Source organism: Micropterus dolomieu, linkage group LG03 (assembly GCF_021292245.1).
Source record: "Micropterus dolomieu isolate WLL.071019.BEF.003 ecotype Adirondacks linkage group LG03, ASM2129224v1, whole genome shotgun sequence".
Lineage (NCBI taxonomy): Eukaryota > Metazoa > Chordata > Actinopteri > Centrarchiformes > Centrarchidae > Micropterus > Micropterus dolomieu.
Genome location: NC_060152.1, coordinates 22,039,945 through 22,066,252, shown reverse-complemented (window position 1 = coordinate 22,066,252; position 26,308 = coordinate 22,039,945). Strand labels below are relative to the sequence as shown.

At 41.8% G+C, this 26,308-nt stretch overlaps 1 protein-coding gene across 1 annotated transcript in view; it reads right to left on the bottom strand.

Annotated features, from left to right (window-relative positions):
- Nucleotides 1–2,012: 2,012 nt before the first annotated feature.
- Nucleotides 2,013–26,308, bottom strand: part of LOC123968112 — a 59,156-nt gene continuing 34,860 nt past the window's right edge. The window contains exons 6-8 of the mRNA XM_046044609.1: nt 3,900–4,019; nt 3,215–3,804; nt 2,013–2,096 (exon numbers count right to left, since the gene is read on the bottom strand). Coding sequence (XP_045900565.1) covers nt 2,013–2,096; nt 3,215–3,804; nt 3,900–4,019 — 794 coding nt within the window. The remainder of the gene's footprint in view (nt 2,097–3,214; nt 3,805–3,899; nt 4,020–26,308) is intronic.

The following is a 26,308-nucleotide window of genomic DNA, read 5'->3' as shown; positions in this document are numbered from 1 at the left end:
AGCCCACCAAACCGCAACTGGACCAACCCGCGCAGAGACCCCCACCCCCAGAAGCCAGGACACCCTGCGACCCCCCAAAGCGCAAAGGACCCCAGACCGCATGTCCAGGGGAAAGCTGTACCCCGCCCCAAGGAAGAACAGCAGAAAGCCGTGCCGGGAAGCTCCCTGCCGCCAGGGAGCGATAACGCGGGAGAACCAGGCCAACGGTCCCCCAGCCCAGCCAGAGGCATCCCTCCCTACAGTGCAGGCAGTGACAGCAGCCCCCGAGGCCGATCTCATCCCCGGACAGGGGCCCAGCCCCCCCTAGTCAAGCACCCCCAAGGAGGAGCACCAAAACCTACCCCGACAACACCGGTCATGCGCCCCAGAGACTCCCGAATGCCCCCACCATGAGAGAGCTGGCAGGGGGAAGCAGCGGGAGCCTCACCTCTGCCAAAGAGGGCCCAGGCAAGGAGAGGAGACAACGGGCCCCCAGGCCCAGGGACACACCACCCACCCAGAAATGAGCAAAGGCCACAAGCCCGAGTCCCCAGAACCCTAGGTCAAGGGAAGGCCCCCACGCCAGGGGAGCCCCGACCCCCCCCAGCCCACCCCAGATCAGGCAAGGCCGTCACCAACCCCACAGCACCCCCGACGCCCGGGGCTCCAGGGGTAGGACACGAGGCCAATGAGAATCTCCCCCACTCCTTCTCCTCTGCCTGCCTCTGTAAATGTATTGTTTTGTGTTGGATGCATGTCATGGATTGAAGTGAAGTGTTGTATGGTGGAGTAAAGATAAGATGTGTGGTAACTAAGGTGCAACTAAAATTGGAGGGTAGTTGTGACACAGGCACCCCACAACTGTCAGGTAGTGGAGCCTCCCATTGTGCCCCTCCCACCCCCCAAGCCCTCTGTGTCTAATGTGTAATTAAAATTGAGGGGCAGGCAGTGAGGGAGGAAGAAGTGCAAGGCCGCAATAAAGCAGCCCCACCCCCCAAACGCCCTGCAGGCTGCCCGTCCCCCAGGATCCTAAGGGTGTATGTTGTGAGACATGACCAAAGGGGGAAAGGTGAAGGAGGTCATAGGGAGGCTAGAAGACCAGATTCCTGACTGGCCCCATCATTTATTCAGTCCCGTCCCCCACCCCCCTAAGCAGGAGGACGCCAGGTCCCTCCAGCCCAGGGCTTATAGCAAGAGCCCCTCTAGCACCGGCAGCACCCCAGAGTCAGCGACAACACCGCCCATCCCCAGGATGGGCCCAGCCCCCCCAGCGCGCAGACCCGCCCCAGACCCAGAGGCTCCAAAGCCCCGTGCCCCAGACCCCCACACACTCCCGAGGCAGGTCAGTGCAGCCCCAACCCAAAGTCCAACAATCCCCCGTCCTCGCCGAGGGCCCCTCCGGCAGCCCCACTGCCACCCACCCACCTCACCGCTCCCCCACAATCAGCACTCCGAGCACCACCAGGCCATCGGAGGCGCACCGAGCGCCACCACATCCGCACAGCACGCGAGTCAAAATCACCACCCGTGCACCGATACCAACAACCGCGCGACACCCAAGCAGAGTGGCTACCCACCCCGCAGCAGCGGCATGCTGAATACAGGGCAAACACCGGTCCCCCCGTCAAGCCCGCGCCCTAGGCATCCCGAGCGCCGCACCACCGCCCCCACCCGCCAACACCATGTCATCAACCAACATAAAAAAAAAAAAAACATCACAAAAAGTCCCCCACGCCCGCACCGCAATGCATCTAAGAATCAACCCATGTTTTTTTTCAGAGAAAAATATACTGTATATAATATCTGAATTGGCTGCAGAAAATACAGATTTTCACAACTGATGCCGTAAAAAACATTTTCATAAAACCTGATATCAGATGAAATCAAGACTTGAATATTGCTGTCCAGTCAGATTGAGAAATAAATGCAAAACCCATAAATTATACTAGATTTTATTTTTTTTTGTCTTGATGTGCTGTTATTTAAAGAGTAAAGTATTTTCTCTGATGAGCTGATGATATGGAAGTTGTTGATCAGTGGGGTCTGGCAGAGGCAGAAGGGTCCCCAGAGTTTTCATTGTTCTCCATGCCATCATCTTCATCTTCATCATTATTCACCTATGAAATACAGACAAACACTATGATACACTGACAACTTTCACATCACTGACCCTCATTTAAAGGTTCAGTGTGTAACAGTGACATCTAATGGCGAGTGTTGTGAATTGCAACCATCTGTCCAGTGTAGGATACGGTGGCTGACAACAGCACAAAAGGTGTCTCTTTTGAGACAGCAGAGTGGCCAGTCAAGAAATTAGGTTTCTTTAGGTATATCTATTGAGAAATTATATTTACGTAATTATTTAGTTAAACAATATGTGACTTGGCCACTGACAGATAATATGGAAAATGTAAGCCAAGAGTGTGAAACACTGTCACTGTTTCTGCACCACAGTCCATTATAAACTAAACATTAGATAGAGTTTATACAAACAATGACAAGGGAAACACGTTAATTCTGTGATTATGGACCATCGCCAAAACTGCCCACCAACAATAATATCTGGCCCGCTGCCAGATTATGGTGCTTTGATATCAGCAAAAAATATAAATAAATAAATGCTTTGATAGCAGTACTGAAATAGATCTCCGTCATGGCAGCAATAGTTACTCACATAATCACTTCCTCTTTAGTGGTTTTGCCTACAAAATAAAAGCCTGAGACGCTTGTTTTATGTAGTATTTGGAGTTGAACTGAGCTTTTACTTTGAAAAATTGGCTCCTGCCCTGCTGAAGCGGTGCCATATCTCCTCCTCCACCTTAGGGTGGAGTCTCCACTCCCCTGGGTGGGGTCCCCCTCTTGACATAATGTCCGCTGCTGAGTTCAGCGGCCCTGGTACGTGCATCGCTCTGAGAGAGCAGAAGCGGTGGTGTGCCCACAGCCACAACTCAGTCGCCAGCTTACAGAGGGAGCCCAGCCCCCCTTGCCTGTTTATATAGGCTGCCGCCACTGTGCTCTCTGTTTGTCCTGACGATGAAATGATGGCCTCTTAGTCTGGGCAGAAACTGGCAAAGTGCTAGTTGCACAGCTCTTAGCTCCAGGACGTTGATATGCTGAGTCACCCAGGGGCTGTTCCGGCGGCCGCTGACCCCACATCTATCGTGGACGGCGCCCCAGCCTGCCTAGGACGCGTCTGTGAAGACCAGTCGGCGATACACTACCAGTGACAGTGCACCTCCTCTCTGTATATTGGTCGGGTCCCGCCACCAGCGAGGACCCGACCAAATCTCTTCTTGACCCGACCAAATCTCTTCTTGGCCCAGGCCCCAGTGTGCTCCAGAAGCAGAGCTACATGACAGCGGCATAGGTCCTCTGAATCCGCACAAATCAACCAATCGTCGAGGTAATTGAGGATCCTGAGACCCCGCTGCCTCATGGGTGCAATGACCGCATCCATGCAGCGGGTGAAGGTCCGGGGTGCCGCTTCCTTGAGGTCGATGGTGGCAAACCAATCCCCTGCTGTGATGGACTGCCTTACCCTGGGGACCGTCAACATCTTGCATCTCTGGGGGTGGAGGTATTTGTTGAGCCCCCTGAGAAAAAACCAGCCTGCGGATCCCCAGACTCCACCTCCCGTATGGCTGCTTTTGCCAAGAGGGTGGATATCTCTGTCTGCAGTACCTCTACGTGACCAGGGTCGTTCATCGAGGTAAAGGTGGGGGACATTTGTCACGTGCAGTCTGTGGTAAAACTGTATCACCCACAGCTCCGCAGCCAAAGCCAACCACAATGCCGTGTATGCCGCTGTTGGAGCGTACTGGCTGGCTGGGTACCAGGGACTGTCAGGAAGGAGGGGGCTACCTCAAGGGGCCCCCCCGTCCGCTTCCCCCTGGCAGCTGGTCCCCCCCCACACCCCTGACAGCGGTTGCTACGCCTCTGCATAGCCTCTAGCCGGAACGTACGTCGGAATTGGCGTCGGTTGAGGTACAGAGTTCTTATTGCTCCCCTGTAGAACTGGGGCTGACAGAACCCTCCGACACCTGATGAGACAGGTGGCGCAGGTAGAGAGACATAATAGCCACAGAATTAGCCAAGCAGGTCTGCGTAGTCATAGCTCTATGCAGCTTAGCCAGGCCATCCATAACCCTGCAGTTCTTGCTAGGGCAGGTAGCCTTGCCACGCACTGAGCTGGACGGAGAGACCATAGGAGAGAGGGCTTGATCCATTGGGAGGAGGGGCCCGCAGGCAACCTGCTCCCTGCCTTGCACATTTGAGAACCTCCTACAGAATCTAGACCACTTGTGTGTGGCTGATGGTGAGTCAAACTGTTTACACACCAGGTCCTTAAAGTCAGGCAGAAGAGCAGCGGTGTAGTCTACGTGATACGCAGGTATATGCCGTATACCCACTAGGAATGGTCAAAGATTTTCGTATACCCACTTAAAATAGCGAGATGATACGTAACAACATCGTTTTGACAGAACACACGTTCATTCACCCCGTTTGTGTTGCGAAACTCTGAAATGACGTTCCGTGGCCTGTGACCGGGATCTGAAGTCAGCTACCAAACAACAACACAGTTGTGTGGCAGTCACTCGGCGCACGTTTGAACTATCAAGGACCAGGTCTTTGGGGTATTGGCGTATTACAGAAACTTCCTAAACTGAAGATCCTATCTTAACTGTTTAGTGGTGACACGAACGTTAAAGTTACTGAAACACAGAAAATGAGCCAGATGAGGCTGATGCTGTTGTAACGTTACCTGGTGAGTGAAAATAGCATATAGGCCTATGTTGTCATTAACGCTATCATTAAGGGAACTGTAACAGCATTGTTGGTCTATTGAATTGAATCTAGACCTAGTCAACTAACGTTAATGTGGTGGATCAATGAATGCGGGATACTATGTGTGTGTGTGTGTGTACAGTAGTAGCAGTATCTGGATGCTTGCTCATGCATTTAAGCTGATCCATGTTTTTTTTTTAAGTGAGCTTGAGATTGTTATGTTGTTGTTATTACTGCTACTGAAAAGCCCCTGCTTTCCATTATTGTGAATAATAGTTGCAACTTGCACTATGAAATGTGCATTGAAAATTGCCAGATGATAAAACCAGATTCATATAACATCTAAGGCTAAATGTAGCTCTTAACTGGCTGAGTTAGATGGTGATTAACACTAAACATTAGACATTTCCAAATTGGTGCAGAAAATGTCTCCAGAATGCAGGAAATTAAATGTTTAATGCTCAAAATCTATGAGACTGGGAGGGACAAATCACAGTATACTCACTAGAAAAAACTAGACTACACCACTGCAGAAGAGGGACCTGTACCGATGTGGAGCGCACCTCCGTATTCTCATCAAACCGAGAGGGGGGCGCCGTCAGGGTTTCAGGGGGGCAATACCCAGGGCTGCGACCGCCCTGCTGAGAAGCTGGTCAAAACTCCGAACCGTTGAGTCACCGCCTACGTGCACTGCCACGTTCTGCCCGCAGGACATCACACCGTAACAGTTTCCACATCCACATCCACATCCTCCTCCTCCTCCAACATGGAGGTGGACAGAAAGAGAGGGTGAAAATGTGAATGTGGAGACAAGGAAACAGTGAAGCATGTATTACTTCATTGTACAAAGTACTTTGGTCAAAGGAGGAAATTGTTTAGAGACCTGGGAGCAATTGGAGAAACTATATTTAGCATACGCACTCTACTTAATTTGGATTGTTGGAACAAAATGAAGAAACTGATCGAGTACTTACATAATGCTGGTTTATACAAAAGGATATAGGCTATTAGCATTGAGATGTGAATAACGAATGGCATGGGCCCCACCGGGCGCGTCAGCCCAGGAGGCCGCGAGCAATACGTCAGAAAGGGGGGACACACAGCTCCACAACCGGGAGGCTGGTTTCCTGGCGGACCCGCAGCCGCTGTCACCGGACTCCCGGTGTATCTTAAAGAGGTTTCCACGTACCTGACCTCAGGGGATCATCCCCGTACATAAGGGATATGTAACGGTGGAGAGATAGTCTCGATACGATAGAGAACTAACTTCAGACAATAAGAGAAACCCATGTGAACAGACAAACACCGACCACCTATAACACAGGGATCATAACAGACAGAACCTAAACGAGAACACAGAACTATAACACAGAATACAGAGCAGACTAAACTAAAATAATGCAGACAAAGAACTAGAAGTAAATACTAAGACATGAACTAAGGCACAGGGCTATGAACAACGACATGGAACCATAACCCAGACGCCCCAACAAGACACACAGACAGATGGCCTGTACTACGAAGCGGGGTAACTGGCTTATCCAGGTAACTTCAGGGGTAACTTTGTGATGTCGGCTGTAACTTCCCGGTTAACCCGTACTACGAAAGGTGGATAGGTGTTACCCGAGGTCTGTTGCCATGGCAATTTACGCTACATCTCTAAACTGCTCCGAGCAGGTTTTGTTCATGGTTAACTCGAGGTTACCCTGCACCTGGAATACACACCACATCTGTACTCAGTGTAACTGATGAGAAGTAGGATATTAATACACACCACTTCATAAAATGTTTAGATTTCATGCTGATTTGTTCCACTGCGGTTGCAATGAAGTTCTGAACACAACATCATTACGTTCAGACAGCCAGCCCTGCAGCCTCAGTGATTTTAGAGAAGAATCTTCATTAATTAACAGGATAGTTTCATAGATGTAGCCCATCTGTAGTCTATAATTGAAGTGCTTTCACATATTTAGATTATTAATAGATAGACTATTTTTTACGTGTCCAAAAAATAAGGAGCCAGGGTTGGGGTTAATAATCGAGAAAAAAATCCTAGATGAAAGTGTGAAATTTACAAGAAGAAAAATCGGAAATTTCCTGAAATTAATGTCATAAAAAAATCGAAAATCACTCTGTTTTCTTCTGAATATGCCCAATCTAAGGCAAAGTCTCTAAGGTGCATGATAGTGATAGTGTTAGCTAAACTCAGGAGTATTTCCTCACTGCTAAATCCGATTGCAAAGTCTAAGATAACTTCCCACTGCATGCTTAATACAGGGCAGACGTGTGTGATGTTGCAGCCTTGCAAAGTGAAGTTCTCTCATGAATGTGTGACTATAATATCAGAGAATCTTCAAGTTTTTTACTTGTAGATTAATCTTGGAAATTAAATTTTCTCTCGGATTATTAGGACTACCTCGCTGGCTCCTTTTTTTTCTATTACAATGGACCTTATGTGCAGTTGTACCTTTACATCGTAATCATATTACACATAAAAGAAGAAGCCCATAAAATACATAATAGAGATTTGAACTACAATAAGAACACTGTGAAGATACTTAGGCTACAAATTTACTCAATGCAATGCCAACAAGCCTCCCTGGCTTTGTCGTCCGCCAAGATATTTAGCGGTCAACGTGTTTTCATTATTTCCTGACACTACCAACGTGCATTCCTCTGGAGAAATAGGGAGCATGCGCCGTTGTGAAAAAAATCTGCCTGCACGGCCGAACACACCCCTTTTATGCGAACGTGCACCAACTACAATTAAGTTAACACGTGGTTAACACAGACTCAACCAACCAACATCTTATCCACCGTCGTAGTAGGGTTTAACTCCAGTGTAGGCGGTCAGAGTTTGTCAACCCTGAGTTTGCCTGATAACCCCGAGTTAACTCTGAGTAGGTTGAACTCCCTTCGTAGTACAGACCAAGGATTGTGACACTCATGTTGATAAATAAAAACAAAAAAAATCTATAAATAATTAAACCCTCAAGTTATGTTATAAGATTTTGTTGTCCAAAGGCTTCAACAACTCTTGTAAATGTACTGAACTCTTCTAGACAGAGACTTCAGAAATCTCCTGGAGCCACTCTCCCAGTTTGGGGGTCACAGCCCCCACTCCCAGTGCTCCGATTACTACTGACACCACTGTTGCTTTTACTCTCCACATCTTTTCTACCTCCTCTTTGTGCTCTATTTTTCAAGCTTCTCGTGTGTGCTCCACAGCAGATAAAAGCCTCACCTCCTGGATTGTCACTGTCTCTCATTGTCCCTGCCAGCAGCTGCACCTTTTGGTTTTGTTAAAAGTTTACTTTATCTGGACACTACAACACTTTACACCATGTTCACACATTTACACCTACACTACTGATGTTGCTGACTGCCACATCCCATAGTTGAAGTATTATTTTTGTTCATTTTATGCCAGTGAACTTAAGGCATTGTGTGGGCTGAATGTGAAAATATCAGGTGTAGTGAACAACGATGTGGATTTGTGCATTTTACATTGAATAAATTGGGAGCTACCCTAAATTCCTTTCTCCTCCCCAGAGAAGAAGGGGAGGGGTCAAAGTTGCTTTCTCTAAGTGCTATCCCGACCATAAAACTGGCACCTTTTTGATTCCGAAGCTGATAACGCGGGGCCTGACTGTTAAACTGACAAAGGGACACGAACCAGCCATTGGCATTTCCCTGAACAGCCTATCAAAACTGGCCCCCAGCCCACACATTTCCGTGGCAACTGACCTTATTCTTTGTTTATTACCACATCAAAAAGGAAAACCCCTGTCTCACCCAAGTGTGACATGGTCCAGACACTGAACTTTCAATGTAAAAAGACAGTCTCCAAAGACTCAAAGCATTTAATTGAGTTTAATTAAATCTTTAGTTACCTGACTACGTTTGCCTCTATTTGAGTAGTTATGTTAACTGTTGTTGCTATCCGTTGTTGATATTAGTGCTGAAAAGAAGTTACTTGTGCAGTGTTGTTATTTTCAGCAAGACACTCCTTCATCTAATGTAATCAATGCTTTTTCATAATACTTTCCTACAGAATTCCTTTAGAAATGACAAAGGAATGTTTTACTATACTCTTAATCGCCAGCTTGAATTTAAGGATAAATCAACAATATTCCCGGTTCCTAAGGAGAGATGTTCATTGATTTAATCCAAGCTTTCCTCATGTAACCTGAGCCCCCCCAAGTGGACGAAATAAGTATTACATGCCCTCGTCGGAAATGCCGTTAAATGTATAAATATCCTGACCAATAATGTGACAATTGTTTCCTGTTACCAAATGCCTAGAACAGTATAACCGTTCGACCATTGAGGTTCGATTGTGGAAATTATTTGATTATAATACGTGCAAATAGATTTTTTTTTCTTTAAACATTAAGTTTAGAGAGGCAGTCCCTTGGGAAACCTGAGACGCCCCCTGGGGAACCACGCCCCAGGCAACAAAAGAGCGACACGCGACGTCGCACGCTCTCTTCTCTTCGCTGTTCGCTCTCTTCCACTCTGCTCTGCCCTCTGGACGCTTCGGCACGCGCGTGGCGTGCCTTGTTGGGCAACGCCCAGACTCGGCCAGCGAGACTGGCCTTTTGTTCGGCTGAAGCTACACATCTGAAGTGCCGAGACATCGATCTGCCTTCAGTTTGTTTTATTTTCTTTATTTCTTTTGTTTGTTAAAGTTATCAGTCCGTTAAGTTACACTGGACTAATGCAGGAACGACCAAGTTCCATTTTAAGCCTTTTTCGTCGAGCCAACTTCACCGAGGTCAGACCAAGCCACGTGGTCTCGCCAGCTACAACGAAGGAAACCTGAAAACAGCCGAATTGCCAGACGAAGGAGGCGTTTTCAATCAGACACGGAGAACCCTGGAGAATCCCTAGCAAAAAGCCAGGATCGGGCAGCTAGCGTGGGACCCGTGCAACAGGCCAAAAGCAGGCTGTCGACAAGCAGTAAGACTTAACACAGGTTCTGTGATCAGATGTCCATTTTAAAGCTTAAAACCATAGCATTAGTTTACTTTCATTAGCTCTTCTATGCCGTATGAGTCAAATGCTTCCCACGATCGAACCTCCAGGCTCATTGTTCAGCAAATGTTTATGTTCCCTGTATCCAACCATCTTTTTATCACCTTAGTTAGAGAATAAATTCACTGTAATATAATCAAGAGCTGTGTGTGTTGCCTATTTCTAGTTCCTGCCAAGAGAATTGACCCTTTAGATATGAGACTGACTGACAGATTTAAGATAATTGAGCGATTATTAACTAACTGATCACTAGTAATAATTGTATAATTATTAAAACTACCTAGAGGTCCGGAGACTCTAGGATTATAACAACTCCAGTGGTGCCCTTAACGAGGAATATTGATTTTATGAATCTTAAAAATTCATAATTGGGTATCAATTCTCATAAATTTATTAAATTACATAACTAAATTTTAGGTCTGCTACACTTTTTTTTTTTTTTTAAACCTGTCCTGCCCAGCAGCCTGGTATAGAGTATGAGGAGCTGGATACCATGTTGTGCCAGACAGATTTTATTAGTATTAATATACTCCTTTGTCTGTTTAATTATTTATTTAAATATTTATTGATTTGTCACCAGGCCGGACAGGGGGGCAGACATGGCAATTGGGGGCACAAACGACAGTGTGTCACCATCCTGCTTGTAAATCTGCACAGACCAGCTGGCCCCCATCTTCACACAGATCTTCAACAGATCACTGGAGCTGTGTGAAGTTCCCTCCTGTTTCAAATGCTCCACAATCATCATGGTCCCCAAAAAACCCTCCATCTCTGGATTTTTATGACTACAGGCCCGTCGCCCTGAAATCTGTAGTCATGAAGTCCTTTGAAAGACTGCTGCTGGCCCACCTGAAGGATATTACGGACCCCTTACTGGACCCCTTGCAGTTTGCCTACAGGGCTAACATGTCAGTGGATGATGCAGTCAACTTGGGACTGCATCACATCCTGCAACACCTCGACTCTCCAGGGACATATGCAAGGATTATGTTCGTGGACTTCAGCTCGGCGTTCAACACCATCATCCTGGACATCCTCAGCACCAAACTCAGCTCACTGTGCCAGCCTCCACCTGTCAGTGGATCACAAACTTCCTGACTGACAGGAGTCAGCAGGTGAGGCTGGGGAACATCACATCCAGCACTCAGACTATTAGCACTGGGGCCCCCCAGGGGTGCGTGCTCTTCCCCCTGCTCTTCTCCCACTACACCAACGACTGCAGCTCAGGAGACCCATCTGTCAAACTCCTGAAGTTCACTGACAACGGTCATCAGCCTCATCTGGGACGGTGATGAGTCGGCCTATAGATGGGAGGTTGATCAGCTCTCTCTCTGGTGCGGCCAGAACAACCTGGAGCTTAACACGCTCAAAACTGTGGAGATGACCGTGGACTTCAGGAGGATCTGCCACCAGAAAGGACAGGGACAGACTACAGACAGCCAGGACTGCAGAAAAGTGCCAACCTGCCCTCCATTCAGGACTTATACATTTCCAGAGTCAGTAAATGGGCAGGAAAACATCACTGCAACTCCATCTCACCCTGGACACAACCTGTTCCAACTTCTTTCCTCTGGTAGGCGCTACAGAGCACTGTACGCCAAAACCAACAGACTCAGGAACAGTTTCTTCCCACAAGCCATCACTCTGATGAACAGCTGACTCTGATGAACAGTGTCAGGAACAATTCCTGTGCAATAACCCAGTGATGTCATTCTCTATTTCAGAGCTGTTGTTACTGTTCATATTGTCATATTGTATATACTGTATACCAAATCCACCTACCTCATGTACATAACACATATGTGTACCTGCACTCTGCTCATTGCACTATTGTCTCAATCTGTCTGTTTTGTTTATAGTGTGTGTATATGTGTTCTATATACTGTAGCCTGTGTTTGATTTTATTACTGTATTGTTGTGTTATTGTATTATTGTATAAGTAAGCACATCATGAGCATTGTACAATCCAGAGTCAAATTCCTCATGTGTGTACACATACTTGGCAATAAAGCTGATTCTGATACAGACAACACAGAGAAAGGACCTGCAACACCTGCAAGAGAACGGGGATGGGGGGTGGGGACAACAGCAAATAGCAGAGGGACACACCAATTGCAGAAAGCAATGAAACCTGCAAGAGAACAGGGAGAGAGGTTGGGGCAGAGAAAAACAACAACAAACAAACAAACCAAACTACCAAAACGCCACGCAATCATCAATATCCATGCGCACGGTGACACACAAACACCCAATAAAAGTCTGCCGTTCCCAACCACCAGAAAAGTGAAGGCCGCCAGCGCCAGCCAACATCCCCCATACACAGAACGCCCTCCAGCTATCATGCAACTCCAGCAAAACTAGCAACGAAGCAAAATCAACTAGCTCAGCCACATGTCACCACAACCCACCCACCCGTCAAGGGCCAAGAACACCAGACACAAGCCCATAACAAACCGGAGCACAGCTCCGCCCCACACACACACTGCACATCCCGCCAGCTAACTTTATACCTCTGAGCGCAACTAAGCAAACCAGGGATGCAAACTAGTCCCTCCAAGCCAACCAGGAAATACCTACCCTGGACTCCAATGCACAAACTAAACGCCCAGCAGCCATCCAGAGACTACATATCCTTGGGACAGCCGCGCCCTGCCCCAAGGGAGAACAGCAGAGAGCCATGTCGTCCTGGTTCTCTCTGGGACTAGACACGAACGATAATGTGGGACTAGAACATTAATGCGGGACTAGACAGTCCCCTAGCCCAGCCTGAGGCCATCCCCCTGGCAGAGCCAGCGGCCCCCGAGCCCCGTGAACCAGAGGCCGGTCCTGTCCCTGGATGGGGCTCCCCCCAGGCAGTCACCCCCAAGGACACATAACATTCTGCGATGTTAACATGCCAGGATATATACTGGTATATACCCAGCTCACCACCAGCCATGCCACAATTCAGAAAATCAAGGGAATTGTCTCTGTGATTTGATGCATTAGAAATCTGGAAAATGTTGTAGCCAGATGACAAACACACACACAGATACTCACACAGTTCCCTTCTGCTCTCATGCTTGTTAAGATCCTATCTATCTTGTGAGAGAGGGTGAGAGCCCTTTAGCCATCCTCAGAGTGTGCATTACTTTTCCAACACACACACAGACACACAACATACTCACATTTTACGCATAACAACAAACATAACATACACACACACACACACACAGAGGCATTGGGATTCTACAGGCACCTGTAGATTGTAATGAGCCATAGCCATAAAGTTCTTTTTGACCTTGGAAGCACCAAAACTGAAGCTCGTCAACCTCCAGGAAATGCTTTCTTGAGAAACAAGTGTAAATATGTGTGTGTGTGTGTGTGTGTGTGTGTGTGTGTGTGTGTGTGTGTGTGTGTTTGTGTGTGGCCTGAAGTAATATGCTAGGCTTCATCCCCAATGTTCCATTGTGTGTGTTTGTCTGAGACTGAGGCTGTATACTACATCGACCGAACACCTGCTGCTGCGGTAACTAGGATGTCAGTGTGCAGGGGAGAGCTTCATAAATATATATTAGAATCAGAGCTGATATTAAACTAGGGGATAACCCAGGGAATGATCTCTAGGTCAGTTTTCTATCTATCTATCCATCTATCAACCCTCTGGCTGGCTCTTTACCTTTACCCTTTCTAACCCCTGGAGTGATGTCTGTTTCCAAAGGGTTTGTTGGACAGAAAATTAACATATGCAAAGGTTCCAACCTTGTTCATAGAGGAATTCCACATATTACCAATGGGTACAATAATAAGACTGAGATGAGCACAAAAAAAGTGCCAAAATGGATGACAGAGGCAGGGTGAAGGAACAGATTTATGTGTTTGCAGATGTAAAGGGGGACACAGTCAATTTTATTTTGTGAAATTAAGATCGAGGGACAAACGGATTTTATGGAGGCAACCTACCAAACTATGGCTAGAATCTATAACTTTTTATATTTCCATGACTGTAAGATAAACAGGGAAACACAGGCAAACACAAACACATGCAAATTAAAAAGGGTGGGGGGAACTTGCTTTGATTGGCATAGTTTGATACAACATGCTGGAACTAAAGCAGCTTGTGGGTCTTTTTGATGACACTGACTCATTAATTCAGTTTATGCTTTGGCCTATGAGTAAAGCCTCTTCTAAACAAGCACACAATGAAGGTTATTATTTCATCAACTATACTATTGTAAAATACTTTATAAAGGGATGCTGTGTGAATGTACCATGCAAAGCTAGACTTGTTTCACATATTTATTCATTTGCATACATGTAATTTAGTAGGGTTGAGCGAGTACTCAGTTGAAACAAGTATCCAGTACAGATAATGCACTTTTTAGTATAGAGTATAATCAGAGTAAAATGTGGTACTTACTCATCACCATAATTTACATTTGAATTTTACTTGTTCCAAAGATACTGTATAAAAGAAGTTATAACAGGTTATGAGTGAAGCACAGGTGGTTGGAATAGTGAGAGAGAGGAGTGACCTTGTTCCTTAACCTTGGTTAAAATGACTTAATTTGTCAAAATTGCAGTGACACTGCAGTGATGTGACATTATTAAGTGCCCTGTAAGGTTTATAAAAAAATCGTTAGTTTGTATTTAGAATGTTTTAGGAAAGAATCGAAGATTTTACTGTTTTGAAATTTAGCAGTTAAACTCCAGGCAATGAACCTTTGCTTCGTGAATTTTAATAGCCCCCTTTATATGTGCTAACTTACAGTACCGTGAGATTACAGTATCTCCCTACAAAATCCAGAAACGATGTATTCCAGTGAAAGACATCCCACTTTAAATGTAGGTCTTTCACTCTGACATTTTACGGTGCGCTTCATACCTCTCAGCATTAATCTTTCTAATTTGATTTGTGACAGATTTTAATTGAGAGCACATTCCCCTCCTTAACTTGTTCATTCAAGTCTTTAAATCTATCTGTGCTGAGCAGTGGCAAGATATTGTCAAATCAAGGTGCAGCAAAAAGAAGTCTATAAGCGTGAAGTATAAAAAATATATAAAAAGGCCCTTCCACATGGTGGTCTCTAAAACATGAATTAGATTTCTTTTTTTTTTTTAAATAAATGCCACTACTTATAATGGGGTTTATGTTGGCCAATCGGATCCTTTTAAGAGTTATTTACATGTTTAATCATGTATGTAAAAAAATAAATCCCCTTTTCTCTGCATAAAAAAATGCAGCTGATCAGATCAACAACATAAAAAGTTTACAGTGTAGTGTTTTTCTTATTTTGCATGCAGTAATACTCAGGGAATAACTTTACATCTTCAGTAGAGGCACACATGACCACAAAGCTAGGAATTATATCTCTACAATGAGGTGAAGCCTTCTGAATTGTGTAAACCCTGAACCTCAACTTAAAAAGGAAACATAAAATATTGAGTGGACAGGAGGCCTATTAACAGGAAATACGTTGCTGCAATGCATGAATGCCCCATAAATTTCCTTGCTGATATTAGAGAGTACCTGGATGGATCAGCGCTACATTACCTCATGCTTAAGACAATATATGGATTTACAAAGCTGATATATTGCTCACCCCAAGGTGGAATCCATCTTTCCTGACAGACAGTGGAGCTAGTGAAAGACATAAAATCCTATCTGACTCAACCATTTGCCTGTTATTAGAAAAAAAATAATTAAACAGGCAGTATTGAGGGCAGAAAATGTAGATAGGATTCTAATTTATGCTAAAAAGTTTGGTATCAGCACTACATTATGCTTCTGAAGGTGTCTAATTTCTTTTTAAATAAAGTCATGGCATGTATTTTAGTGGCGCGTGTGCATGGATATGTGTATGTATGAATACAAAATGAAGGACCCTATAGTCTCTCAATCTTTGTTTGATTTAAAGTTGCAAACTAAAGTAAATATGGTATTAGTAATGAACAATCCTGTAAGAAATAATTGTAGAAGCTGCTGAGATTTTGTTCAAATCGTATTTGTTCAGGCGTTTGACTAAAATATGCCCCATGTCATAAACATAGAAATCATAAAACAGAATTTTAACTGCACTTGTTCATGAAAACACAGAATGACTGTCCTTCTCTGTAATAGCATAATATTCCTGCCTTGAAGATGAAAAGATCAAGCTCAACAAAGTGAACAACAGCTAAAGAGGATTTTTCAATCTTATGGCAAAATGTCTCAATTTTCAAAAGCCAGACCTTGAACTTGAAAGGTGACAAACAGTTCCAGGCTTCAACCCATCATCTTAATTCAACCTCTGGTTGTTAAAATCACCAATTTATCAGATGTCCGTGTTATCAGAAATAACTTGCTTTCGGCAGTTGTGGAAAATTGAAGACTCACTCTGGAATGTGTGGTCACTATATTGCTTGAAGTGAATAATTTCTTCATAAAGCTTTTTCCAGGGGACCTCAGAAATATCAGATTGTAAGACTAAAGCCTGAAAGCTGGGGCAAATATACTTCTTATCTGCTAATCAGCTATATAGTTTGGTAGAATTTGATTTTCACCCTAACAATCTCATACAACCCTTACTTGGATTTCCAATTCTTTATGTTTAAATTGCTAACCCATTAATTTGGGTTTTGTGATTGTTCCTGCCCATAACCTAAGTGACATTGCAGTCAGAACTAAAAATTCCATAATGTAGACATTTTGAATTAAAAATATCATCTTTCATTGTATGGTAGCCAAAGAACATCTATGCAAATATGGATTAGCTTAATGTTTTAAACGTATCAAACCTGATCAAAAAAACAGGGGCCACAGCAGTATATAGTGTTGAACATTTTTATTCAGATTTACAGTATTACAAAAAAAACTGCACCTATCAATTAATGTTTGGCATAGGAAAACAACCTGAGTGAAATATAAAAAGAAAAATAATGAAGGATAAAAAAAAAAACAATCCTAATATTTCACCCACAATTCCTTGTGACATCAGCACCCATCCTGACCTCCAGCACAATCTCGAACAGTCCACATGACATATATGAAACTATGTTTTCACTTTACAGTTTGAGGACAAGTCAAAGTCAAACCTATAGCTCATTCCGTGTGTGGGTGTCTCGATTCATTTTCTCTTGACTTCCAATTTAGTAAGGTAAAAAAAAAAAGTGAACCCCATGGCAGTGACCTCTGCTGTAGGGCCATGAATAATGGGGACTATTAGGTGCAAGGTAGTGCACTCTGAGTAAAGTAGTCATTTCAGCCGCAGGGCTGTTTAATTTAGACATGGCATAGAATGAGACATTTTGCAAAATGTTTTGCATATGTAAAAACATATATCTACTTGTATGTAGAACATGCTGCAGGTCACACACATATTTCACATTTTCTTTTTCTCTGTTCCACTCTGAATTTCATTGAATATCATCCAGTTTTTCTCTTTAGCTGTACATGTACACCCATACACAAAATAAAGATTTGTTCAATAGTGATGGCACATTTTCTTATAAGACCCACAGAAATCCTATTTGAACGCTCATGTTTGCTTTATCAACCTATAATGTCTAAGCACCCCTCAACAACAACAACAACAAACAACTAGCTTTTTTATGAATGAATAACATATTGAAAACCAAACAAACCTTTGTTAGAGCACCGTAACTGTGGTGTAGATCTTAATTTAAGGTCACAAGTTAACAAGTGTTAAGATTGGGGCTTAATGTTTGGAGAAAAAGGACTAGCAACGCACATGGATAAAAATGAAGAAAACAAAGGGTGGGAAAAGAGTCAGTCGAGCTTCAAAGACTAAATTCTTTCGGTTGAATTGGTCCTGGGATAATGATCCATTTAGCCAGTCTGGGAGATTGGCTGCCAAAGGCATGAGGTGGAAATTACTCACCCGTCTCCAGCAGAGAAATGTTTGTTTCCCAGCTCTGCCCTCAAATTATTTCAATCAAAACAAAAATTAAGTGCAATTAACAGAGTGCTAAAACGCTCCAAACCAACTGATATGGAATCATTAGGACTCACCTCCACCGCATCTCTCTCTTTCCATCTTTCTCTCTTCTTTTCCTTCTCTGTGTCTGTTCCTTTCTTCATCAATGTGCCCTCACTCAGGGTAAACTTCACACTTCATTAATTAATTCATCACCTAAAAGCTGAGTATTGATTTTCAGTAATGGCTTTACAAATCTGTTGGACACCTAGCTGCAGGGCTAATTAAAAAGAATGCGTACTTGCTATAAATCATCTTTAAAAGGGTTAAAAGTCTCACAGGTCATGAGGGAGGTAGGTTACAATATCAACAAACAGGCCGTAATATCCCCTATAATAATAATAATTAAGGACACCAAAGGACAGCTTTTACGATTGTTATTTTTTACCATAGAAACATCAACCAGAGTGAGCTTAATGGATGTCATGAAATACTGTGAAGGAAACTGAACCATCGCAGAACAGAAATACAAAAGTGATGTATTGTTGAACAGTTATTGATTTGCAGTGCAAAATACAAGGGCCATTGAGAATATACATTTTAAGCGAATGAACATGGCAATTTTGCCAACATTTACAGAAAACATTTCTTTAGTGTAATTTATTCTACATTTGTTCTATGGGTATTTTTTGTGGTAAACATCAGTTATTCTCTTATAAACTATGCCAAATAACAGAACTGTTACTAAATAAAATCTGATGTTCAGAAAAGCTTGAGGCTGTGAGGCCACACACCTGGAGCTTGTTCCTGTAGTTGTAGCTCATTAGTAACCCACACAGCTGCTGCCCCCAGTGTGTGGAAATCTGTGTGTGATGAGACAACTTCACAGATGACTGAGTTAGACTGACCCTGACAATCAAGTCAACTAGATCACCCAAACAATATTTGGGATAAGCTTCAACTCACGGTAAACCCTAAAAACAGATGCAGTGTCTTTTAATTTTTATTTATCATTTTTCATGATTGCATTTCTTATCTTTGCATATCTGTTTATGGCACACGCACAAGGTTCCAGGAACTTTTTTTTCCTAAAGTTGATATAAGCTATGCGTAGAAACCTGTTCATTTTGTCAATACAGAAAAGTTGGTCAGTACCATTGTCGATCTGATATATCATGTAAATGCCATTAGCAAAGTGACATTACTGATTCAAGATCCCATGTGGTTTCTGAATGATTTGCTGATGGCCTTCAAAGTTGGAGGAAAAAAATGGAGATACCATGAAAACAGATGTAATGTAGGTACAATACTTCTCACACTAAAATCTCAATGGTTCCAACAAGGTGAATTTGTCTTTGAGAACATGTAAATGTATTCAGCCAACACCTTATATCATTGTAATCACAGCCTACCTCCATTGGGACAAGGCCCATGATTTATAACACTCTTTAAATTTCTTGTTCTTGCTCACTCTACCTCCCACCCCTTCCTCCCCTTGCCTGTTAGCTATCCGTTCTCTGCTCTCTATCTTGCTTTATCTCTTCTTTTGTTCTCTCTCACACATATGCACACATTCTCAAAAAGGGAAAACATAAATCTAGGCTAGTGCGCAAGACTGGGCTGTGGACACCATAATTACAGAACATCAAATGAAAGAATTAGTGTCCCTTTTTCTTATTGCCATGCAATTTCTCTGTGGCTTACCTCTGCATTACACCTACACATACAACACATACCCTCTCTCTCTATCTCTCTCTCTCTCTCTCACACTCACATACACAACCACGTGAATATGAACCACTGTACAGAAATATACATATGTGCAGACATACTAGATTGACATTGCACATTGACATTGCACATCGGCTGAAACCTTCAAGTGTGCACCTGCATGTGCAGTAATCTATTCTGTTCTCACTACAGAAATGTTTTGAACATATTAAAAAATACTGACTTGTGTGCAGACTTTATAGTGTAACGTCTATGAGGCTTGGCTACCACTACTGCTAGCTGTGGTCTTAATAGTAGAACGTTAGGTGGTGGTCTACTTGACTTTAAGGTTAAGTGTGTAAGATTTAGTGGCATCTAACCAACTGTCTAGTCTACTGCTTCACCACCCACCCCCCTTCAAAGAGCGTAGGAAAGCTACAGTGGCTGACACAGGACAAAAGATGTTGTTGATATGAGTGAGTAGCCATTCAAGAAATGAGGTTTCTTTAGGTAGATATATTAAGAAATTACATTTATTTAATTATTAAGTAAAACCATATGGTATTGCAACTTGGCTATTGACAGATAATATGGAAAATGTAAGCCAAGAGTGTGGAACATTGGCCCTGTTTCTGCACCACGGTCTATTATAAACCACATAATAGATGAAGTTTATACAAACATTTGCAAGTGAAACACGTTACTTCTCTTGTCTCTCTCCTCGCCAGAACTGCCCATCAGCAATAATATCTGGCCCGTGGACAGATTATGATGCTTTGATAGTGTGGAAAAATAAGAAATAAATAAATACTTTGATAGTGGTGCTGAAATAGATCTCTGTCATGGCAGCAACAGTTACTCACACAATGACTTCCTCTTTAGTGGTTTTGCCTACAAAATAAATAACAATAAATGCTTTATTTCAAGTTGAATTGAGAGCTTTTACTTTGAAAAAATTCTGAACGATATTAAAAAGAGTCTGTAATCTGCTTGACACACCTCTGAAATAGCTGTCAGTAAAACAAGCACAAGAACTTCCACTGCCTGGAGATACTCTGTAAATAAAAAAGCATCTGTAAGCCCTGTGGATCAAATACCGGGACACACACGCTGCAGCACATGCTTTATTGTGAGCATGTGAAACAGTCACTTCATAATCAATTTGAGGGCAAAAAAAAAAATTCTCCAGACATGGGATCAAATACGCAACCTTCTAGGTGAGAATCTTGCACTATACTAACTGAGCTAACCAAACACCACAACATTCTGTTTAAATATTACAGTATGTCTTTTGTTCTCAACCCCATCTAATGGATTAAAAAAACTGTTCCGATGTAAATCTTATTTGCCGACCCCTGCTGTGTATTTTTACTTCTTGTTCTTCTTCAAATGTACGTATTCAAGGTAGTGATGAGCGTCTACACTGCCAGAATTCTACAAAAAGAAGAAGAAAAACAGTGATGAAACGCACTCTGTAGAGCAATTTGTTTGTTTTTGGCTACTGGACAAACATGGCTACATCCATGTAAGGGGTTACTGCGGTTATGTACAAAAAAAAGGCTCATTATGAGGTAATAAAAACATAACTGTTCAGTATTTAAGGTCTTAATACACCACTGAAAACATAGTAATGGATCTTATATTGCAGTTCTGTCAATACATCCTCAGAAATATTTAAACAAAATTTTGGTAGTTAGACCCTTCAGATTAATTTGGATGTTTTCAAGAATTTATGACATTTGTTGAACTGCCAGGTGTAAGTAGTTTACATAAAGTATACATTATACCTGTACACATAGATTTACCTGGTACAGGGGAGTCCGATCGATTTTCGCTCAAAATGCAAATGAGAAATCTATGTCTGATCCTAGTATTTTGTCACCCTATGCATGCCATACACCTCCGTGAAGCTAGGAGGCTCAGCTAAAATCTCAAATCAACCATTTTAATCTGCACCAAACACATCAAACACTGAGAATCTAAATGAGCTTATATCACAACATAAATCACGCTGTGAACACTGTACATGGCATCTGATCCTACACCACCGTCCTACCACATTAAAGAAAGCTCAGCTCCAGCTCTGATCAGCTGTGTAACTCACATCACCCAAATCACCAAACTCAAAGACTTATTAGCCGGATAACAATAACAACAAATGCCCCAATATACATATACAGTTAGAACCGCTGACTTACTTTTGCCATTTTCGCTGTTTGCAGTCCAAAAACAGCTGTTGTTTGAGAGATAGAGACCACTTACAGCCCTGTAGGATTCTGTTCTCATGTTATGGGCCTGTAAAGCATGGGAGTGCTTTTGGTCACAGGAATATTGATCAATATTTCAATGTTTTTGGAAGCTTTATGTTATTTGGTACATAGTGGTATGGACAGAAATAGTGTTTTGTAGAAAACTCCCAATAAAAGTGTAAAGAGTAAATATGGCCAAAACATGGACATTCACCTGGTATATCTTTCGAAAAATTGTGTAATAACTGTTATATATTAGCCTCTTTTCATCAAATTTAGTTGTATTCCAGGTGTATTATAAGATATTCAGTTGCATTATAATCTACAAGATGATGGTCTTCATGGTGATATTGCTATTAAAATATAGATTTTATACCAGTCAAGGATGAAAATATCATATTTTCCTTTATTGAATCTCCATTTACTCTTTAATAGCAAAATAAATAGGTTAATTTAGCTTCTTCATTTAGGTAGCCACGCTTTAATCTTGAGAAGCTGCACTGTAACTTACACTTTACATAAACGGAGGGTTATTGTTGATTAATTTGTCTCTGCTCTGCTCGTCTGCCATTCACCGGTCTTGTGCAGAGTTTTGCGTGCATGCCGTGCAGCGGACAACTGCGTGCACGTCGTGGTTCCTCATGGGTGTATTTCAATTTTCAATTAAAAATGATATAATATTCTTTGTGTGGTTCAACAAGGGTGATAAATGATCGGAATGTCCCGCAAGGTGTGGATAACTCGGCACAACACCGGTGAGGCTAGGGTTCCATCTCTCTGTCATTAGGCTACAACATAGATTGCAGGGCTACACACACACATACACGCTACACCTACACATGTGCACCGACTCCCCTTCTTTAAGGGTAATTTTGGATTTATTTACACACTTTAAAAACATTTATTAAAAGCTTTTCTCTTTTTACATGTTTATTTACAGCATTGTATGTTGACATTTATATTGTAATAGGCTGTTTATTAACTTATTTGGAGAAAACTGGTAGTTATATGTAAAATCAGACGTTGAGCACCCCCATATCGCCAAGATGGCATGATCCTCACTTTGCTGCTAAGCTTTGACTGTTAGATTGACTGTCGAATCAGGCTCCATCTGTCGAAGCATCTATTATTTTTACAGCACATTTCAACAACAATGCAATTCAAAGTGTTTTACGCAAAACTTAAAAGCAACAGGGAAATATAAAAAAAGACACTGAAATACAATTTTTGAAGAAGCTATAAAACAATTTTTAAAAGAGTTAAATAGAAAATAAAAACAGGATAAAACAGGACAGTAACAGTTACAGTGCAGTGTAAGTTATCAATCTACAGCCTTGAATTTTATTGAAGTAAAGGTAGTGGTAAAATGAAAAGTCTTCATTCTTGATTTAAAAGAACTCAGTTTCAGCAGACCTTTAGTTTTCTGGGAGTTTGTTCCATATATATATGACACATTATTAACACAATTATAGAAAAAACTGTTTACGTTTAACCATTCTTCTGTTCCAGAAGACCATCAAACATTTTCACCTCAATAACATAGTGACAGTGGTGGACAGTAATTAAGTACATTTACTCAAGTAGTAAAAATGTGAATTTGAGTTAGTTGTACTTCAATTGAGTATTTTCTTTTCATGTGACTTTCTACTTCTCCACTACATCTCAGAGAGAAATATTGTACTTGACTACATTTTTCTGGCAGCTTTAGTTACTAGTTACAGTAACTAAAGCTGCTAAAGCTTAAGTACAGACACGATTATTAGATTGACACTAAAATTACCTGGCAGCAACTTTGATCGTTTAAGTTCATTTCATGGTTCCACTTTCACAATTGTGAAGATTTGCTGCTTTTCCTTTTAATTATTTAATTTATTTGTAATTTTGTACTGTTGGTTAGACACAGCAAGCATTGTGAAGGTGTCACTTTGGGCTCTGGGTAATTGTGACAGCATTTCTCACTATTTTCAGAATTTCAAAATCAAAATTGATTAATGGGGAAATGAATCAGCTGATTAATCCATAATGAAAATAATCATTAGTTGCACTTTGATACAAAATAGTTAAAAATGAGCCCTTCAACAGTCACAACAGTAAAATCCTGCTTTTACATTAATGTAAAATAAAAATAATAATAATAATCTGACAGTATAACAGTCACAGGAAATTTTTCTTTCTGCAATGAGTACTTTTACTTTTAATACTTTAGGTATACTTTCCTGATTATTCTTACATACTTTTACTTTAGTATTATTTTCAATGCTGGACTTACTTGCAACAGGGTATTTTACCGCAAGATAGACTGGCATTGCCATCACAGTTTATCAAGAAAGTAATTATTGTATGTATTTATCATAAACTAAATTATTCGTGGGTGGCATGGAGGAGTGTCATTAAAAAAAATTACTCTGAAGTGGTGCAAAAGTGATTTTAGATTTAAGATGGAAAAAAACCCAGTAATGAATGATTGCCCAATGACACTGTGTTTAGTCAGTTTTTTATGTGCTGCTGAAGTTAGTTTTTTCTGCCTGTTTTTCAGTTTTTCCAAAGAGAAGAGTGGAAACAGTATAATGTGTAAAACCACTTAAAGGTAAATATTTGTTTTTATTGAGCCTTGTATTTATAAGGTATAACTTTTTTATGTTATTGTTCTTATAAATGCAAAACAAATACTTAATATGGTAACTTTAATGTTTTTATTACAGTGATTTTCCCTTGGCTGATATTTCACAGACAGGAGGATAATGTTTTAGAGGAGGAGGAAGAGAAGAGTGTTTTTGGAAGATAAATATGCAGTGTCAACAAGTATGTTTTTAATATTGCACAGTACAGACGCTATGACACATGGGCAATCCATCCACAAGCCCTTGAATCTCATATTCCCTGCTCGGAACTGCCACAATCACAGACCCACTACGCAGACTCAGCGACAGGCATGCAATCCTACACCTGTGTCAGTAATAAAAGGCTCCTTTGCTTCTGCGTTCTTCTCGCCTACCTTTCCTGTCAATTATCCCTCCACACATACTGTAGATGGAAAACTGCACATCTTTGATAGCCACCTCTACTTGAGCATTTCCCGCGGTTTTGATTGCAAAATCATGTGAAAGCTTGGGGTAGTGAATATTGCGGAGGGCTATGTAATATGTAAGGGCATCCAAATGGTTGCCTTTAAGTCCTAACTGAACCTAACAAGGCCCTGGCCCTATTGTAAAAAAAAATAAGACTAAAAATGGAATTTCATCAACACAATTTAAGGGGACCATTTAAACTGACAACAGTGTGTGTCCCACTACAAAAGAACTGATGACACTATTTCATTCAAATGAGAAAGTGTTTTCCTTAGTGAAGAAGTTTTAAAGAGGAGCGAAAATACAGGATGTGAGAAACTGTGGATGTGTAGAATAGCATAAACACTGTTTTTTTGTTCATTAAAAGTTGTATTTCTGTATAATCCAGATATACTGTATGCTTTCAGCCAGAAGTTTTCAAAGTGGGAGGCTGGCTTTCCCAGGGGGGCTCCTAACTGTTTCAGGGGAATAAATAGTTTAATAGTAGTAGTAAATAGTTTTCAGAGGGAGATCACAGAAATGTCATTTAGTTAGAGATAGTTTAGACAGTAGTTATGGGTAAGTTTACTGTCTGTCCCAGAGAAACTAATAAATGCCTGACGTTTTAGCACATGACTCTGTTGCAAACCCACAGGATGAATCAACTGTTCTTAAGTTAAAAAACACAATAATTAAATAAAACACAAACTGTTATGCCCCTAGAAAATATGTTTGTCACTTTGTTTGGGCAGTTCAGTGCAGTTTGTTTATGTTTGTAGCTGTGGCAACCTAGGACCAGTGTATGCTGGAAAACAAAGAAAAAAAAAAGATAAAAGAAATACTGCCATGTGGCGATCAGCTACGGTCATGTATGATCTCTCCCACCCGTCAGCTTCTGAGTTGATTGCTTTTCATTCTCCCTCTTTGCTAAGGCGACGTCTGTAAGTATTTTTTCATCATGTAACGTTATCACTTATTTTGACTTTCTAAGAATATTGTGATGGCTAAGACGCTAATTAGTTTTATGCTAGGTTAAGTTAGCTTTAAGTTTTATTGCTGCTTGTTTTTACTAGTTTGATTGTGTTTCTTCTTATAAGCTACACGGCTACGTTAGCTAAGCGGTGCAGTTTACCTTGATACTGTGTGTTTAGCTTCTTTAATGATATAAATATCTCATTGTACTGTGTTACAGTTTCACAAGATTCCCAGTAAACTTCATGGTAGTGAATCACCTGTGTCCTGGGGTTTTTGGGAGTGTTTAAACTGAATGGAAACATAGCCCATGACATAAATGTTGTTGTAAAAATGATTACTTCATTTTGAAATTATTTTGACTATATTATCTGCAAAGATTGATTCACTATTGTAATAAATTAGTACATTAAAAATAGTTAAAATGCTACATGAAGCACTAGAAGCATAATATCCCTGCTTCCATGGTAAATACATCAACGTGAATATTGTGCAACACTACTGTGTACATGAACATATCCCAATCAATGAAATAAAAACATTCACAGTATATTTCTGTATGGCTGAGGGTTCATTACCATGTCTATCACTTTGCTATTGTTTTGTCTGAACGTATTTACATTTTAGTGGCGGG